The sequence below is a fragment of the Frieseomelitta varia genome, unplaced genomic scaffold (assembly GCF_011392965.1).
Source record: "Frieseomelitta varia isolate USP_RPSP 00005682 unplaced genomic scaffold, Fvar_1.2 scaffold_38, whole genome shotgun sequence".
Lineage (NCBI taxonomy): Eukaryota > Metazoa > Arthropoda > Insecta > Hymenoptera > Apidae > Frieseomelitta > Frieseomelitta varia.
In genome coordinates this window covers 46,717-67,895 of record NW_025110123.1, presented here as the reverse complement: position 1 = coordinate 67,895, position 21,179 = coordinate 46,717, and the positions used below count along the sequence as shown (strand labels likewise).

The window sequence follows — 21,179 nt, the reverse complement described above, 5'->3', positions numbered from 1 at the left end:
AAAAAAAAAGAGGAATTGGTTCTCCTTGGTTTGTCTCATACGCCCGCCCCTTATTCCTTTGATATATTTTTAATTCGACCAAGTTATGCAAAGCTACAAACTTAAATATGAAAGTTAAAAATGTGTAAATTTAGATCTCTTGAAGATCAAATTATGAAATGTATTATAATTAAATCGCAATTTATTGAATTTTATTTATTTTTCTTTTTTTTAATTTTTTCAATACTGAATAGTATAGACAGTAGAATAATGTAAACAACATGATAGTAGACGAGTCCAGAATGTAAAACTATAGTTTAGTAGCTTTAGTAATTTTAACAATTGAATTATATGGTGTGGGAGTTGGCAAATTTTTGCAAAATAAACATCACACAGTTGTGAAACATAACTTATAGAAAATTATGATAAAAATTATAAAAATTATGATAATATAACTCAGAATATAATGATAATACTTATGATAATAAAACTTATGATAATACAACTTTGAAGAATAAAAATTATTTATATTTATTCCATTAATAATAATTAATAACAATCAAGTGTCATTTTATTTACGATATAAAAATCTGAGTAACATGAAATAGAATACGCGCAAGTTAAATTGATAAAGCAAATATTCTTCGTACTTACTATTTCTATAACAAACTAAACTCAAATTCAAATAGAATTGAACTACCCGCCAATATGGCGTCGTTCTCAATATGGCGTCAATCTTTTTTCACACTTCGTTAATAATTATGCTTTGTTTGACATAATTTCTCGAAATCATTGAATAACTTTCACGTTGAAGCATAGTTTATACCTGATAATTAACAAAATTGTGCGTGGAAAATTATTTCAATTAGAACACAAAGAGAAGATGAAATCTAACCTAAACCTAACTTGAACCTTCTCACACTACGGTACTTTTTCAAGTTGCGGTGCGCTGCATTAGAAAATTTCGATGATTAACCCCGTAATAAATAAAGATAAATACATCTGTCAATAAATACAAGGTGGCCACTGAAAAACTGAAGGAAAACGGTGGTCATTTGAGGGACGTTGTTTCTCACATATAATACAGAAAAAAATTCATTAATTATATTTCCAAATGAAATAATAAAAAATTAAAAAAACATATGTTTGAAAAAGTTACCTGAAAAACCGAAGGGTTTGAAAAAGCCATAACTTGTTCATTTTCAATCTTTTTTCGTAAGTTACAGAAAAAAATCCATTAATTATATTTCTAAATAAAATAATAAAAAATTTAAAAAACATGTGTTTGTAAAATTTTTGTTTTTATATCATTCAGTCTTTCAGTTCTCGTTCTCGTCGATCTCCGTTCAAAGGATCGATAGGGACGAAAGAAAAAAAAAAGAGAACGTTTCACTTCGATTTGCGCGAGTCGCTTCGTCGCGTGTGGAACTTCCCTTCGGCGACGTTGTTTTCTGCCGCCGCCGATCACCGAAATGCTCGATAATTTTGGAACGCTATTTATATATGTGAGTGGCGAACGAACGGTGCTGGGAAATCAAGAGGAGAACCAGAGAGTCTCTGGCCAGAGAACGAGCCAACCTGCCTCGTTTCGTGCAATGTAAACTTCTTTGTACAGCGCGTAGATTCGTTTCAAAAATGGGGGACAAGAATCATCATAGGGTGACACGCTGCGGAACGATCAAACCGCGGATTTTCAGCACTTGTGGACAATTTGAAGTTAGAGTATCAACTGCATTAAAATGCACAGAGTACACACAATACACTTGGATGCACAATTCTTGGATAAAAAATTACGGCCACTTTCAATTTTCTAACAAAGTTTAAAGGCCTGAACTTGTAATTTGAGAATAATTTTCATTTCATTTTATTGCGAAGCTTCAGAAGATGTTTGATAACTCAACATACAATGTACAAAGCGATGGAAATATTCTATTTCCCAGGTTGAAATGTATTTTGGGTTTTCGTGAATGAACAATAAATTTACGAAAATAAAAACAACGAGTTTAATTTAAATACACATAAAATACATATACTTATATATAATACATATAGTAATACATTTAAATACATATACTATAAAAAATATCGAAGGATCTCGAAAAATTTTTAATATGTTGCCGAGGTCATCTGACAATAAAAAAAAAAAAAAGTTTATTTGAAATATATCCAATCTAAACTCATTTCTGATCAAATAAAAAATTTTGGTACCTTTCCTGAATTTCCATTTTTTTTTTTTTTTTTTTTTTTTTATTAACCCCCAATTGGTATCATTGGACACTGAAAACACAGAAAAACTGAAGTTTTACACTGATTAAATTCGACTGATCTCTGCCAGAAGCAATGATAAAACACGAAAGAAAATTAAATGTAATACAAATTGGTACGATTAAAGCCAGAAACTTCGCTTGAAAGTCCGTGAAAAATTTAGAATTCGCACAAAGGTCCGCAGTTTATTAATAATCGGAACCCGATAAGAACTGCGGAAATAATGAGGTTAGCGGTGTTCTGCAAGCCGTATGTGGATATACCGGAATTCATTGAATACGCAGAAACCTCTGAAGAGATATAAACGGCCTTTGGAATTACGTGGAACGTTTATTGGATTGTCGGGGACTAAGAAAGTCCAGGGAAGTGAATGAAACTACAACGAGCCCATTCTTGTACGACGAATTCAGCCGGCTCATTCTTCCAAGTGCTACGAGCGCACGCGTCCCCTTATCAGTGGGAAATTCATCGTGCAGAACGCCTTGAATAATTTTTTTACGAACGTAAATGGAAGAACTGAAGAGAGATTAATCCACTAAGTACTAATAATCCGACCTAATAATAATAATGATAAACCTGTATCACTCTGCTTTAGTTATTTCGTACAGGATGTTTCATTTTTGTCTTACCGAATGGCGGTCAGGATGAAAAAAAAAAAAAAAGAAAAAGTTAGAGAATATTTGGCCGAAAATTGCAATATTTTCTCAGTTTTAAGTATATTGAAATACAAGCCAGGCAAAACAAATGATAAATTTATTACTTCGTAGTAATTTCTATCCCCAGTGATATGCCGATGAATTCAAAAAGAAAAAGAATTATTGTATAGGGTTTGTTTGGTCACTCGTTATGGTCCGCAAGTTACTAACGCAAGAGGTTAAATGAATATATATTAAGAAGTAATAAAAATACCAAAACTATGAATTTATTCAATTAACCGATACTTATGGATATTAATATTAACTACATATGTGGAACCACAACGTACAATGTTCGCTAATATTAAACATAACCTCTCTAACATAGTTGAATATTGCCAACATAACCTCTCTAACGTAATTGAATATTTCCAACATTTTCGTGCAGAATTGAACGTCAGAGTCAATTATTTATAACTTCGACGTTCTCGTTATAACTTTGTAATGATCATTATCATTATACAACTTATATTTTTGTCTTATTTTAATCACAGAACATGCTGACATCGTTCGACAAGATACAAATGGAACACCTTGTATATATTTCTGCGTGTAACGTGCATTCTGCAAATTCTTCGAACTTGGAATGTCTCAGAAATGTACAAACATCCGCAGTTCATTTATAATCAGTGATTATTGTAATCGTTAATCTGTATGTACGGCGACCTAAAGTTCACGGTGGTCTATTTTTCAAACTTCATTTCCATCTTGTAATAGGTCTCTATCATTGTTGAAATAATGATGAATTAGACAACAATATATTAATTTATTCGAACACAAGGATGATTTCTCCCTAGATTGTTTGATTATTTGACTGTTGTTATTTTAACACTTATAATTAAATTTATTATTAATTTTAATACTTATGTTAAAAAACAAATTTGAATAATCAAATTAACTCAAATGAGAAATTTTATTTGCAAATGATTTATCCGAATATCGCGTTAAATAAAATTATTTTTTCTATATCATTTCTGAAATAACAATAATAAATTAATCGAGATAATTCGTTGTTTGAAACAGTTATTTTTCAAACTCGATTTTCTTGAAAACGAAGCCCTAAGTAAGAGAATTTCATTCTTCTTTTTGCATGTAGTATCATATTTCAGTTATTGTATCTGAAACAATCTGAGATGTTCAAAATAATTAGTTTACTTTACTTTTTAATTAATTTACGTTACTTGAATAGATATCAAAAGATGATTGCATTCTTATTTTGTCATATGCTCCTCATTTGGTTAATTTTAGCATTTCAAGGCTTAAATTCCTCTTCATTGTATAAAAAATAATTTTTAGTTCGAAATAATCAAGTTTTATCAATTACAAGATTTTTATTATAAGAAAATTACTGTACAGTTTAAACGTGTTTAGTTGATTTTTAATTGACGACTTAAAAATCAATAATAACAACAGGCACAATAATTAATAATAAGCAATGATCAATATTAAATTTTCAAATGTCCTTACATTATTATTTAATTATATTATGTTAATATTTCAATCACTTTTATTTACATTTCCTTCTCGTTATTTCTTGAAATATCAGATCTAAAATTGTCTCGTTCAAATCGATCGTCTTTTAGAGTTGAAAATAAATCGAAGAAAATAATATCAGTTTCCGAGAAATCATCGTTCCGAAAACGGTGCACGATTGATTAGTAGATGAATTTTGCATTACGAAATTGTCATTTTTTCTAACACTTCCAACTCTTTTAAATTTATTTTTTTTTTACGAGAATTCTCTCGATCTGTTATCGCGACGATAAATGCAATATTTGAAACAAACAAGTTCCGTCAGTGGTGTCCTTGAAGAGGTCGAGGTTCGTCTCGAACATTTTTGTGAATGATCCCCAAAACATCAAGTGTAAAAACTAGTTCAATAAACTTTGAAATTAAAAACTCGACTAGTCTGAGGAATTGTGAAATGAAAACTGTCCTTAATTATGTAAGAAGAACTTGTTCCCAATTTTTTTTTACTCCTTTTGTCATTCCTCCTTTGCTTTTGCAAACTCCAAAAAAAAAATAAAAAAAATAAAAAAATCTTTCATACTTCGTACATTTTATGAAATAAAAATTCAATAGTATTTTATGCACAATTAATTTAACTTTAATAAAGGCAGTTAATGATAAATGCGATTGATTGGTAATGAACAAAGGATAAGGAGGGAAAAAATGTCACAAAATAGCCAGGAATTAATTAATATTATTTTAGTTTATTAGAAGGTTTAGAAATAAATATATTCAATGGTATTTCATTATATTTAATAATATAAAGATATTCATTTTTAGTCTAAGGACTTAGAAATAAATTTAACATTATTTTAATAAAAGAACTCTCGATTTACGTATTTAGGCAAATCGTTAAAATTTTGTTTCCCCAGTAAAGTTATTTTGTGACATCTCCTATTTCTTTCTCTTACTCTTTAAATAAATGATAAATCATCTCTTAAAATCGGACGTAAATTAAAAAAAAGAAAAACAATCAGTTATCGGAATGATCTAAGAGCAAATCAATAAAGTTACATTATTCTGACTTTATTTTCTCTCGTAAGTTACTTTTTATTCCATTTTTTCGTTTGTAAATTATTTTTTTATTCATTATAATCATTTTATTCCGTGTCACAAAATTTTATATCAGAACTAACCGCAAACAGGTTTTGAATAAGCAACAGAAGACTGGCAAACATTAAAACCATTTAATATCAACAGTGACGTTATTCAATTCCTCTTTTTTTTTCTTTTTTAATCTGGCATCGTTTCACATTTTTGGCTTCGACGTGAAAAATACTTGAATATCCCGTGCCGTGAATCGACGTTTGTTTCGAATGACCAATAAAATCATGATCGAAGTTTCGCTGAACCGTTCATTTTTTCCCTCTAATATTTTTTCTAACTTTGATTAAAAACAAATGGGTCTTGTTACAATTACGTGAATCACCCTGTATATCTACACACACACACATATATATACATATATATTTAATACGATTGCTAATATATTTACAATTTACAAACTCTTTCTTGTATATGAGATATCATTTAATTTTTCCATTTTTGAAATAGACAATATTTCGTATTACGTATCAATCACGTGACCGCACAAAGGGTCACGTGACATTTCCTTCAGTCTTTCTCAAGACGCTGAGACGTATAGGTTATGTCACATACGTGTATCACTTATTTTTCCATATATTTAATAAATAAATAGATTTCAACGTAACTCAATAGAGTAATTTATTTTTCAATAAATTTTTATTATATCTTCAATAAATCCTCTCTCTATTAGAACAAATGTAACGTTGTCCCCTCAGCGGAGTTATGTATGTATGCATATCCGATATCAGAGCATGATTCGAGTTAACGAAGGGAATGAAGAAAAATTTTCATTTGATAAGTATATTCTTTCAAGTTATCAAGGATCGACTGTATTAATAGAGGCAATTAAATTGGTCAATTTCTCCGCGCTGTTCATTTCCAACCTCCCCGATCGTACTGCGCATGCGCGTCGTTTTATCGGCTAGAGACATACGTATTGCACGTGGGTTATCGTTAAATCGATAAAATCAATACGGCCGCGGATCGTTCGTTCGTTCGAACTAACGGTGGTCGTAAGTCGCTTCGAAAAATTGAAATTTTCAAGTCCGATCCGCTGAACCATAGCGAGTTATTATATACCTACGTGAATTTGGCGCATGCCCGCCAGCGAAACGAAGCTTCGATTTCGATTATAACACCGAACTGTTCTTGCGCGTTTTTCACCGCTCATTGCAAATCAATATTTTGCAACGAGTGGTGAATCAAATGAACCGAGCATGTTCGCCGATTCTCTCGAATCTCGGGCTATTATCGTCGAGATAATAAAAAGGAAACAACAACAGTTTTGATAGGTTAGGTACAATGTTGATACAAAGTCGATGAAGCCTGGTAATACCAACGACGACTAGCTAGTATTGATTTAGATGTTTATACTTCGAGGTACGCAAACCTCGTAATGCCTCGGTTATTAGTCTTGGATCGTGACCTCTTCTATTCTAAATGAACTATATACACTCTGGGGTATTTCCCGTGATTTAGGCAATGTTAGTTGAACATTAGCTTATAAGTGATATGGTAAAGTTACTTGATACGAGATTCTAGCTTATCTCTGTTATAGACTTCTAAATGTTACAGCAATACTGTTTTGATTCGTACATTGGCATCTTTGGTAAACATACATTTGCGAAATACGTGTGTTGTTACATATTTACGTTTATATTAATATAAATACAGGATGGCCATTGAAGGGTTTGAAAAAGTCATAACTTGTTCATTTTCAATCGTTTCTATTTTCTTTTTCTGTAGATTATAGAAAAAAATATTGAAAAAATCCATTAATTATATTTCCAAGTAAAATAATAAAATATTGAAGAAACATGCGTTTGTGAAAGTTATTTTTGTTTTATATCATTCGGTCTTTCAGTGACCACCCTATATAGCATACGTATATTTTTAAAGTGAGTTACAAGTAACTCCAAAATAGTAAGTGTAAATAATTATTTTCATAAATATTGTTGTATAGCATATTATGAAATATATTATTAAATAATGAAAACTGAACCTTTAATAGTTTCTTTCATATATAAGACTCTTAAAAGTTTCTTATTATATTTAATATATTTAATTAAATCTTATTATTTATCTTTGTAGGTCGACAAATATATACTATTAGCAACAACTATTACTATAGAACTATAGAATCTGAATAAAAATTAAACCTAAATTTGTAGGTAAGGCTTCCAGTACCACATGTACATTTGTATATATGCTACACAATAAATTTCAGACTGAAATCTAGACTCGTGTCCATTTAGCCACTATAGTCCTCTAATTGAATTCCGTTTCAAATATATAAACTCTAAAAAGCAAATAGTGGAACAATGATCAAAAATTGATTTCATGTGCCTAGTGTACACAAACAAACTGGATCTCATATTTAATCAAATGGAATCCATTTTTCTTGTCTCCATAATTTTCACTTTTAGCTCATCACGAAGGAAACTCTTTTTACCGTATTTTCCAACAAACCACTTTTAAAACATGCATCAAATTTTAATCAAAGAGAGTTACGATCAAGAAAAACTTTTGCTGGAAGCTCCTCCAAACGTTCGGATACTTCCGCGAGCAACTATATAATCAATAAAAACCTCCTGAAACCTGTACTTCGATACGAATCACGACGTCTGACAATAGCGAGTGGCCCTTTCTTCGATACGAAACAATCGTAACCGTAACAATGAAAACACGATCAATTAACGATGTTCGATTGTTCGCGTTAATAATGGAGCCGTTCGATTGTCCGAGTCATTCAACTTGCAATTATTCCAGTCTAATAATTGACCGACGATAATCGCGAGCGTGGAATCACACTGTGCATGTCGGAATTAGCATGGAACTGATAAGAATGGGGAGAAGGGGGAAAAGAAGAAGAAAAAAAAGACATAATCGGATAGTGAGTACTAGTGACACACGAAGGCTGCGCTCGAGATGAAACGCTTCCACTCGCCGAAGGAATGAAGCGTAACTCGCGCGACAAACGTTCAATTACCAGCCATAGAATAGTTCGTTCAGCTGTGTATTGTCAGGTCCAGCCACCTACCCAGTGCAGTGGTTGGCCTTTGTAATTTGTTAATTGTTTTATGTCGGACGTGTCGGTTATATTAAACGCTGTCAGCTTTAACCTTAAAAAGGTGAGAGGGATGGGGGGGGGGGGGGGGGGGGGGAGTGAAGGTCTCAGCTTAACCTCTTGCGCTGGAACGACGCGCCACATGCACGTTGAAAATATTTGGCCCAAAATTGCAATATTTTCTCAGTTTTTAAGTATATTGAAATACAACCCAGGCAAAACAAATGATAAATTTATTACTTCTTAGTAATTTTTATCCAGTGATATATATTCAAAAAGGAGACGAATTATCGTATACGGTTTAGTCACTCGTTATGGTCCGTGAACCAGTTACTTGAGGTTAAGTTTATAATTAATAAACTTAAGAGGTGAAGTTTGTAATTAATAAACTTAAGAGGTGAAGTTTGTAATTAATAAACTTAAGAGGTGAAGTTTGTAATTAATAAACTTAAGAGGTGAAGTTTGTAATTGATAAACTTAAGAGGTGAAGTTTGTAATTAGTAAACTTAAGAGGTGAAGTTTGTAATTAATAAACTTAAGAGGTGAAGTTTGTAATTAATAAACTTAAGAGGTGAAGTTTGTAATTAAAAAAACTTAAGAGGTGAAGTTTGTAATTAATAAAAAGATGTGGATTATTTTTTCCGTTTTTGAGAAATCTTGTGATGTTAATGTCAGTCACTTATGCTTCGATCCTTTATAGATTGTCAGGTAAATATATCTGCCACTTGTTATATTGATTTACATACATAATACGCATATAGAACCTTTATGATATTCTTAATATTCTAATATTAGTTGTTAATAATCTTTTATCATCATTTACAATCATTACATAATTATAATAATAACAACATGCAGATGTATAATTTACAATATATAATTGTTGTTATGTTACTAATGCTACATGTATATAAAAAAATATTATTGCATTCTGAAATGCAGCTAATTTTCTTTTGTTCTTTCTATTAAGCTTCACACGACAACCGGGAACTTTTGGTTTCTTATTATTCTAACAGCTTCAGCTTCAAACCTTGATACTACAAAACGGTTGAAGAAAGTGCATAATATCCCGGGATACAGATCGTCATGTTTATTCGTAGCTTGAGATCATGCGATATTTATGCAATTATGCACATGTTTCATGAATAGCGCGTATCGTACACATCTTGCGTTAGAAATTAATGAACTCCACATTAATAAAGAAACTAATTTAATTTTACAGCATTGATTACTACATTATGCAACATGTGAATATCTACAACTATTATATACGGTCAAGGTCGTAATTTTATTAGTATAACTAACTCAATTCAAGCGATACCAATGAGTCCATGCTTTTATTCTTAAAAAGATAAATATCTTCTTATTTATTTGTTTCTTCATACGTTTTCATTATAGAACCTTTATAAGTAGTTCTATATTCGTATACGTATGGTTGAGATTTGATATAATAGCACATTTCTTCAAATTTTTAGATTTTATTAGATTTTCTTACTTATTGAATATTTTAGAGTTTAAACTATTCTGGTATATAAACAGACGTACTAACATTATAAACGTTATACTTTCAAAGTAATAGAAAGAAGAAATTTCTCTACTATGCAAATTTAAATAATACAATGTGTTCAAAGCAGAAGCACAAAATCGAACTTCAATTTCTATTCAACAAAGAACTCGGTCATGTCATAATTGGGCAAATGCTCGATCATTCTATTATGAGACACGATTGTTTTATCGAATACACTCGGATCCAAAGTATCACCATTGTTGTTTCAAATTCTTCTTCTCTCTTCTTCAGATTTTAACATCAACTATATTTTGTGTGTGTTTGTGTGTGTATATATGTATATATGTATATATTTATGAATATATTATATATTATATATTACATATATATATTATATATATTAAATATACGTATATATGTATGTTCTTATCAGTTCTTATACTAAATTATAGAATTATATAGTATATAATATAGTATAGAATTATACTAGAATTATAAAGTATCGTTAAAGAATTATGAAGAATTATTCTTTTATTTATTCCATCATGATATGTTATATTCATAATAATAATATATTATATTATAATATTATAATTATAATATAATATAATATAAATTATTATATTATATTATATTAATATATAATATATTCATAATATTAATATATTATATTGAATGAATATATATGTATTATGTGTTCATATTATATATTCATGTATATAGATACACCATATATATATATATAACAAATACATCATGAATTTATGAATATGTATGGTAGAAAATTGTTTTATTTACTTATAAAAATTATAGAAAGTATTATATTTTGTGTATTTCACATATTGTTTAATATTGTGTGCATTTTCTATAAATATATAAAAATCCGCAGTCTATCTCTCCCCGTGATATTACTTAATTAAATAAGAAACTATTTTCCAACATCGAATAACGTAAATATTTCCCTGTTTCTAAAAATAAAGCTATGTGAATATTCCACAGATTGTGGACATATCGCATAAGAATAATCTTATCATTCTTTAATATACAAAAATTTCCATCTAATTTAACTTATCGTTGCCAAAGAAGTTGCGTGTTGACTAGTACATGCGGCGTTGCTAGTCAGAATAAAATCTCTTCAGTCACCCTCGACGTTGAACCGTTAAGGGGTTAAAGGTTAAAAAAGCGGGACACACGAATCATAAATAGGGACGCAGGGACGACGTTATTGAAAGTTGGAATAGCTCAATGACAATCAATTAACAATCAGAAGTGAAAGTGAATCTTCGTGTGAGAGTTTTCTAGAGCACTTTGCACGAACAAGATATCAACATAATTGCATAAATATATGAACTTCACAAGTATATATACATATACAGATATAAGTTTTTGAAATATATTCCTAAATGTATGTTCAAGAAGATGTGAAAGATTCCTAATTATATGTTTATTTTTTATTTTTTACTTTATGTTATTATTTTGTTTTATTATCATTTGTTATTTTATTTATTTGAAAATGCTACAAATATTCGACGAGTGATTTTCCCAATGTATCAGCAATATTCGAAAAATATTAATAATTTGAATATTCTGATTCTGTATTCTCAATATAATTCTAATATTTTAAATTCTTTCTTTTTACACTCAAATATTAGAAGGCATTGAAAATTTCACTATACACACAATCTGCCATAAACTATATACTATAATCATATTTAAATTATTTAATGATTTCTCTTGAACACGATTCATTAATATTTCATTAGTAGTGATATCAAATATCCAATATCAAATTCCAAAACAAAATGCAATAATTCTTTTTATTGCGTCATGAAAGAAATCTATAATTTGTAATAAATAATGCTTAGCAAGCACTCATGTTTAGTTTCCTTGTATATCGTCATCAAACGATGAAATTGCGAATAACATTTATACTATTTGTTATATGTGCAATTTTGGATGTATTAACAGTTCATAAGTGATCAAGCCTGTATTGGAGCATTAGAAGAAATTAGCTAGTCTCAGCAATTCTCATTTATGTAACTCGTTGAGTGAATGAATTAAAATAGTTGATAACTAAATTCTAGGAAAAACATAAAATGAAGGAATTGAAACATATTGGAAAAATCGACTAATAAAGATAACGAGCACATTATCTGAGATTCCAAGAGTAGTCATTCAGCTCTGGAAGCTATTAAATCGAGAAATCAAGCATCTCGTCAAGTTCAAGAAAAACACACCGAAAAGTGTGAAAAGTTAAATGTTTGGTGTAATTTAACTTCTGTTTCCAGACAAATGCATTAAATCATTTGTACAAATATTGACATTTTGTCGATAGCGATTTCACGATCAGACATGAAATGTTACAAACAATTATTTTGTAACGAGAAGTAAAAAAAACTTCGAGAGAGACATGGAAATGTTACAAACAATTATTTTGTAACGAGAAGTAAAAAAAACTTCGAATATTTATCGTAGTTTCGAAAACATACCAAATGACACGTATGAGATTACACTCAGTAATTCTATACGCAGATATTGAAGTTAAAATTTCGTGTGAAAAAAATTTTCGTTTCAATGCGTCACGGTGTGAGAGAAAGAGAGAAAAACACTGTACAAGTTGCAGCAGTCTGCCACCTATTTCTGGACGTGGAGCAGTGGCTCGGAATGAATCATACCGCTAAGCGATAAGCCTTCGCTTTTTCCTTTCGTATAATCTAATTGAACTAAAATTCTCGATAAACAATGTCGCAGATACCCACATATATATACGCGCGTATATACGAATGTGCCGCGATCCGTGCCAAAGTTATTTTTCACGCAACCTACATGCAAACGAAAACCATCGTGTTACGTACGTACAAAACCATCCGTATACGTTTTCTCACCGTTCATTGAGATACCGATACAATTTCTGCTACTATATTTAAAAAGCCTTCGTGCTTGGGGGGGTATCCTTCGTAACTCGCAGAGCCAGCAAAAGAAAATACACACGTATCGATACGTAGAGCGAGTGACCACGGAACGATCACTTGGTCGAGACGATATTCGTACAGTGCTGCCACCGGCAGAGATACGGGAGATTCCCGCGGCAGGCAAGTGAGTCACGCGTGCGAACGGGCTCGTTCGTCTGACAAAGCGTCCTTCCCCGCTCCACAGTCTAACAAAACGTCCCACTCATCCTCTGTAGACTGACGAAGCGCCAACACTCCCGCCCCTCCCGCCGCCCCCACCCCCTTACACGGCCCCAGCCGCAAGCGTCTTCGCAACACCAAACGCACACACGAGGAGGACGGTTGTTGGTTCCCCGCTGTGTCTCCGTGAGTCGACAAGACTCGGCTCCGTTCGCCTTGCCAGCCACGAGGAAACCCCGACACTTCTCCCCCTTCTCGTCCTCCCACCGAAACTCAGGCCGCACTCCGTTCCGCACTTGCCGCCGCTCATGATCGTTACCCCGCAATCTGCCCCGCCGCAGCCAGCCAGCCAGCAGCTAGCCAGCCAGCCAGCCTGTTCCGAGAAGAGAAGCAGTAAACTCGACGCAGATTCGCATCGTTCGACTTGCGCCACGCCACGCCACGCCACGCCACACCGCGTCGCTCCGATAGAGCGGTGAACGGGTGATTAGGTCACGCACCCCGTGCGTCTACGTGCCCTAGGCCGTTCACGGCCGTGTGTCCGCGGAATCCCCCGTTGTTTTTTAACAGCCACCGATCACTTCTCTCCTACCTATTATTACGAGCGTTTTCTCTCTCTCTCTCTTTCTCCTGCCTCTCGCGCGTGGGCTTCTAACCTAGCGCGAGCGTGGAATGCGCGACTTTCACGGTTCGTGCGAACCGCTTTATTTTCTCGCTCCGACAGCTACGAACCGGCCAAATATATATATATATATATATGCATTTTTTTTTTTTTTTTTTAATTAAACGTACAGTTTTTCGATTGGAATATATCGTAGTGATTTTATGTTTTGTTCAAATTGAAATGTAATGAAAATTATAGAGTACAAAATTGTATTATAATACGTATAAAATATCGAAAGTCTAATGCTTCCTACAATATAATTTGGTATCGAAGTTCTATTTTCTGAATTACATTCTCAAATATATTTGGATAACTTTACTACAGTCTAGTTACTACTATAATCTAGAAATTGTTACTATAATTACCGTGATATAAAAGCGTCTCTATTTATATTTAATTTGATCGTATTTTAGCACATGTCATCATTAGTGATTTGTCTACGGTCACATTTTTAATAACGAAAAGAAAGAAAGAAAAATTTTTTGTTCAAATAAAATTACTATACAAAACTAAAACTATACAAAAGTCACTATACAAAAGTAAATAAAAGTCTTTCAAAGATTAATCAAACATCAAGGGGTTACAAAATGTATATTACTATAGGGAAATTTTTCAAGCTGTATATCGTTGTTTTTTTTTTTTTTTTTTTTTTATGAACGTGAATGTCATCACAGAGAGCGATTTTACAGAAAATTTCCACAATGGATAAATGATACTCAAGTATGCTGGCAGATTACAGCTGAACGTTGAAGATGCTCCAAAGATAAAGCATAGCCTAAAAATAAAACGAGTTTCTCGTTTCGCATCTCTCGCAGAGTAAAAATAATTTCTACTGTTTTAACATACAACTCTGTGAGCTATATTACTTTATTCTTTGGTAACTGTACCTCTTTTTATTGCAAGTCATTTGTAACATTTTAAATGGACAATCTTCTAGATTTTCGTTGTTACAACAACACTGAAGAAATAAATTTCCTAATCACAAGAATTTATTTCTGTCGTTAATCTTTAAGAACATGTGTTATTTTTAGATAACTACGTTCAAAAATTTGGTGTCCCCGTATTCGTAAATTGTGACTGCTCGACGGAAATGTATATCTTTGAAATATTGATTATCTCACATCAATATAATGTAACGTCAACAGCGGAAAGCCTTTCAGAAAGAAGAATAAAAAGGAAAACACGACAGCCTTACAAGGAAAACTCATTCGTGTTGTAACTATTATCGTCGAGTGTATAAGTATTATATATTCAACGCTATAAATGCACACTTCTCAAGTGATGAAATATATAGGTTTAAATTGTGAGAATCCGTCTATCAGGTAGATAAAAGTACAGTAATCAATAAATTATAGCTAGTAATTAATGGATTTCACGTGGGTTTCTTAGTTTCTACGCAACTCGACAGCATTCAATGCACGTCAATGACGGAATACTACTTGTGAATGGGTGATTAGGTCATGAGTCCTAAGTAGCAGCATATCGCAGGACATTCACAGCCAAGAATCGTTCATTGTTTACTCGAACAGTTTGCTCGTTATTATCGCGATGAAAAGCTTCTTTTTATGCCCAGAATAATTTACGAAATTGATTACGGCATTAAAACGAAACACTTCTCGTTTTCTCTGAATCCGAATATTCACTTTTTATTATTTAACGATAAGGTGAACATTTATAAAGAAAATGAACTAAAATAAAATAAATGCACGTTAAAAGAAATAAAATACTAAAAATTTGATCGAAATATATTAATAATTGTAAATATATTTTTGTCTTCAATTATATATATATTAGAATGATTTGGAAAGCTAAAAGAAAAGAAAAGAAAAATTAATATAAAATTCGAAATATTTTTAATAATATCGATATGTATTGTAATATATAATAATTATAATTTAAATTCTTTATGAATATTTTATGACTAATTTAATTATCTTATGAATATTTTATGACTAATTTAATTATCTGTAACTTGAAAAAGTCAAGGGATATGTATTTTAGTCTAATAAAACTATCTCGTCCAACAGTATTACTTCGTGCAAAAAACTGGCACGTTAATATTTTTTTTTACGAGAGAGCAGGAGATTTATTCGTATTTGCAATGGCTAAATGACAACCATTAATCTAATCTCAACTTGCAATAAAATACAATATCACATCGAATACATTGTTAACACTGGTATGATTTCCAATTGATTATGCCAAATTAAATTTTCCAACTTTTATTTCATTGATATTCCGAAACTTTAGTGAAAAGAGCTTTCGAACAATTTATCGAAAATTGATTAACCTGTGCTATCTGCAATAAATACCTTCGTGATACGGATTTTTAGATAAAGTATAGATATCGTTAAAATTTCACATCAGAAATCGTTTTGAAACGATCTCTGAATCGAATAATTTTATTTTTATAAAAGCACGATTATTTTCTTCAGCAAAAGTTACTCTTCTTTATTAATCCTTTCACTATTGCAGAGACCTACATGTCCCACAAATCTAGTTACGATTGTTCTTCGGTTTAAAAAAAAAAAACTATGTAAAGGATAACGAGAATAATATGTAAATTACAAATACCAGTAATTTACGGTCCTTGCCGAGATAATACAATATGCTCCATACATGTGTCACAGAAATGCATTGTACATAACCTAAAAGTAGATTATTGTTTCATTCTTAAAGTTTGTTCTTTTTCATTTCGTTTTTCGAAATTTCAGCAAAGTGTCGAATAAATGTTTGATGATTCAATAAAGTATTGATGTAGATCATTATCATCTCACAAAAATACTGTTAGAATGAAAAGATCCTTGGAAAGTATTCAATACAACTTTGAATCAAATAATTATAAAAAGGGGGTCAAACTTAACCATTTTCAGTAAAAATTCTTAACACAATTTGATAAAGAAAAGTTTAATTTATTTCTAGAAACGATTCAGGATAATTTTGGATGAAATAATTATAAAAAGGGAGTCAATGTTAACCATTTTCTGTAAAAATTTCCAATAAAATCTTTGATAAAGAAAACACCAAATTTATTCTTGGTTTTCAGATTCAGGAACAAACAAATTATTACGACAATTGATATTTAATAGAAGAAAAAGATGATTTATACTATTTTTTGAAGAAGTTTAATTAAATCAATGAAATGATAATTCTTTTCCTTTGAATTGAAGTTTAAAGACGTATCGATTTCTAGGTTAGGTTATTAGCGACTCTACGCGTTATTTATAGTTTTGGTATCACGTATTTTGACGATTGAGCTTCTACATTCGAATATTACTCCACCCACAGTAAAAAAAAAAAAGATATAAAAGTAAAAAAATATTGTAAAATATCAATATTGTATTAAAAAACACAATAAGCAAATAATATTGTAGCAATATGTAATCTTTTCAACACGGATTGCTTTTTATGCCATATGTCAATATAGTCAGAGTATTTAAAACGTATGGAACATATACTCGTGATACACACACAAATACGTTTTCAATGCAAATAAGGCAATTAATTAAGATATTGACTTTTCTTTCTTTTTTAGACTGACTGTTTACGACATAAATCCATTAAATTACGAAGAAATATTAAACTTTTCAACTGTGAAGAAAATTCAACTATGCACATTTTTACTCGTAAAATATTGATGATAATAGCAATGGAATTTTTATACACGTATGTACATATTCATGCCAATATTATAACAAACTTTAAGAATGAAACAATAATCTACTTTTAGGTTATGTACAATATTTGAACATTACGATGTTCAAAAAATTGGATGCTTGCATATAACAATGTTATTGATTAATTGTTTTAATTGTTTTACAATATTGTTGTACTACAATGTTAATTAATTGTGTTACAATAAATTAAAACAATCATTTTAGTTAGTAAAAACATAGGTTTGTTTGACTTTACTTGACGTACGAATTCTGATGGACATTTTCAATTAAGAACATTTGGAGCGCAACGGTATTCATTAACGTCAAAAAACAAAAGTCATTAGATAAAAACAATGTACGCATATAGCTCGTATCTTGGTGCGAGTTTTTGCGCGTGTAAATTGAAAGAATTGAGAAACTATGGCGAAATAAGAATTATGCCGGTCGAAGCCGTCAAAGTTATAAGATCGAAAGTAGTTTCGACGAGAAAAATGAACGCGTTTTTAAAACTTCTAAGCTTATTTACAAGGCCGTAACCACTTTATGGTATCACTGAACGAATGTAACTAGACTCGCCGGATTTACGACAACGGACCCTCGACCGTTAAAATAAATTTGACAGGCTAATCAGATAAAACTCATCGTTTCGTCAACACTGTCTATGTACAATACTTGAGTACACGTAACTTTTTCCATACATATAACATATCTTATAAATTAAATTTGAATTTTGAAAAATATTTAGGGAACAGTTTACGTCTGGGAAAGATTTTTTAAATTTTACTAGAAATTTCACTATATAAATTTCACTAAATAAAATCACTAAAATACATCAAAGTTTTGAGATGATAAGTAATTTCATTGTAAATATAACGCTCCATTCAAACAACCTCTCGAGATCTCTCAAGTTCTCGATGGTGTGTGAAATCATCATAGTTTTCAAATCTGGGTTAACGCTTCGCAGCTGTCTGCCCAATTTCCTGGAATTCTTTTTTGAAAACTTCTTGAAAACACGAGCACCGAAAACACCGCAGGAATTCCATAGAATTCCAGGAAGCCGATAATAATTAACGCGAATTTCGTCGATTCCGCAAAGCGAATTACAATTACCAAGATTAAATTAATTAAATTCTTCAAATAGGTTGTAGAATAACGCGCGCATTCCTCTTAATGAACGATCCGACATATCGTGGTCGTAACGTTACGTTCGTTATGTATTACCTAATAAAACATACAGTCAAGTGTCTGCTATTACTTCATTCTTTTCCTCAGAGAGTGATTTTAAAAGAGAACAACTCTCACCCCGTAGTAAAATTTCTTTTACTACATAACCTATATTCGAATACGTATGAATGAGAGAAGAATTTTACATCTACTGTGTTATATAAAACAATTCTTCGAATAGGAGCAATAACGAAATAATGAACGAAATGATTCAAAATCATGAAGTTTCGAACAAAACTACATTTCGTGCCATATTTTTTATTGCTTTCAACTGTATTATTACTCGAGCTATATCTCGTTTATTTCGAAAGCGGCGTTTATCACTTTTGTTTTCAAATCGAGGGTTTACGTTTCAACGCACTTGGAAAAATTAATGCTAACTTTCGAGAAAATTTGCTACCTCGGATATACTTATATTTTTCATCACTGTAAAGTGACTTGTGCCACTTTCAAAACAAACGGCTTATTCCTGCCTCGTCTAACATATGCGTGTTTACATCGTCGGCGTCACACTACTGAAAAAGAATTCCCTGCCTTGTGCGATTTATTTATTGTAAAAAAACTTTCGAGTGATCCTATCAGCTTATTTGGACTAAATTTCACAATAGAATCAGAACAATCGAGTCACACGCTAATCCTTCCTTTGCGCGTCTTCTATCCAAATGAAACAACGATTTAACGTTTCTCCTCGTGTTACAAAGCTACAAATTGTCTATAAATAGAATTAAAAATATTTAAAAAACCGCAAAAGAATAACTCAATGTTCCTTCTTTTTGTAAACCATCGCGGAACACTGGTGGGGATCGTGAATCCTGGGGGCTGACTGACCGGAGTCGTTTCAATTTCGACTTTACACAGCGGTCGCGGAGATCAGTCGTGTCACCTACAAGCGTGGCGCGTCGCTAGGTGTCTTTTCTGGCGTAGCATGAAAATAGCCAAGGCGTACTTGGAATATCGTGCGGCCTACGCGTTAGGCATGCTACAACGGCGTTAACCGAGCGCTCTCCAAGCGTAAGCGAGCGCGAGAGCTAGCACCGAGAGAGATTACACGGGTTCCCTCTCTCGGATCGGAAGAAGTGGGGGTACACGTACGAGAGAAGACCGTCGAGGAGAAAAGAAAGAAACGGAGCGGGAACAAAGAGAAGGACAGAGCAGATGGATGGTAGGAGAAGGGGGAGAAAGGCCGCGAAGCGGAGACAGGTAGATAAATGCGGTCTAGCTGGGAGGGAGGAAGACAGACGACACTGTTGTCGCGTCGTATCTCACGGGTGTACCAGGTCAGAGTGGTGAGGGACGGGGGGGGGGGCAATTGCGAGAATCGGCCAAAGAACGAAAGAAAGAAAGATAGGAAAAGAGGAAGGTAGAAACACGAGGGGCAGGTTACACGGGAGGAAGGAAAAACACGAGCGAAGAGAGACAGAGAAGGAGAAAGAGAGCAAACAGGAGATTCCAAGGGAGGAAAGGATTCATACACGGTCGCGCGCGCGCGACCGCGTGGAGGGGGAAAGAAAGAGAAAGAAAGTCAGAGGCAATGGAAAGACGGGAGAAGAAAAAGAAAGAGAAGCGAGAAAAAGAGAGCAAGAGAGTGGTGGAAAGAGAGAGAGGAGTAGCTCATGGTTCACCTGTCGTCATGGCAACGCCGTTTCGCCGCTCACTTGTTACTCCAGAGAGAATACACAAGAGAACAACACACAGAGGGACTTTATACACGCACTATCCTTTTCTCTTTGGCATGCGGTGGGGCACACACGAGTCGCGACTCCTCTCTCGTTATCCACTTACCAGCGCGTCAATCTGTTTGCTATGCAAATCCCATCCGACCGGTGCTGACGTAGACGGTAACACCAACGCAGAAACGGGTCCGTCGACGATATCTCCTACTAACACACTTAACGGCGGGCAGTTAGTCATTGCCCGCGTAGCGCACACGTAGAAAATATAATTGGCTACCACGACGGCGGACCACGCAGCAATTCCACACGGGTTCTCCTTTAGCCCCCCCACCACTCTCGTCCGTTCGGCAACACACACCGATATATATATATATATATATGTATATATATACACACAATACCGAGAGACAGCCACTACACAACTCCCTGCCAGCCACCGATGCTACTCAGGCGTAGTATAATGCCCGTTGTTACCACCACGATTACAATCGTCGATACAACGGCGGCATAGTGTCGGTAAACGCACCGCCAACTCCACCAACGAATTCCTCTTGCGGCTTACGCGGCTCCTCCGCGACTCTTGCCTGACGTCATTGGCGCCTAATCGCGGCGTATTTCGCGTTATCGCTTCGCGTACTTTCTCTCTCTCTCTCTCTCTCTCTCTCTCCTCTCGAGCGAGCGAGCACCTCGTGCTTTTGTTCAATGACAGATCCTCCTTGCCTT

At 32.9% G+C, this 21,179-nt stretch overlaps 1 protein-coding gene across 1 annotated transcript in view; it reads right to left on the bottom strand.

The window, feature by feature from the left end:
• LOC122531177 (transcription factor HIVEP3-like) overlaps positions 1–20,532 on the bottom strand; it is a 51,152-nt gene extending 30,620 nt beyond the window's left edge. Inside the window, exon 1 of the mRNA XM_043658896.1 lies at positions 20,406–20,532. Within this exon, the coding sequence (XP_043514831.1) occupies positions 20,406–20,415 (10 nt within the window). The 5' untranslated portion in view covers positions 20,416–20,532. The remainder of the gene's footprint in view (positions 1–20,405) is intronic.
• Between the last annotated feature and the right edge of the window lie 647 nt (positions 20,533–21,179).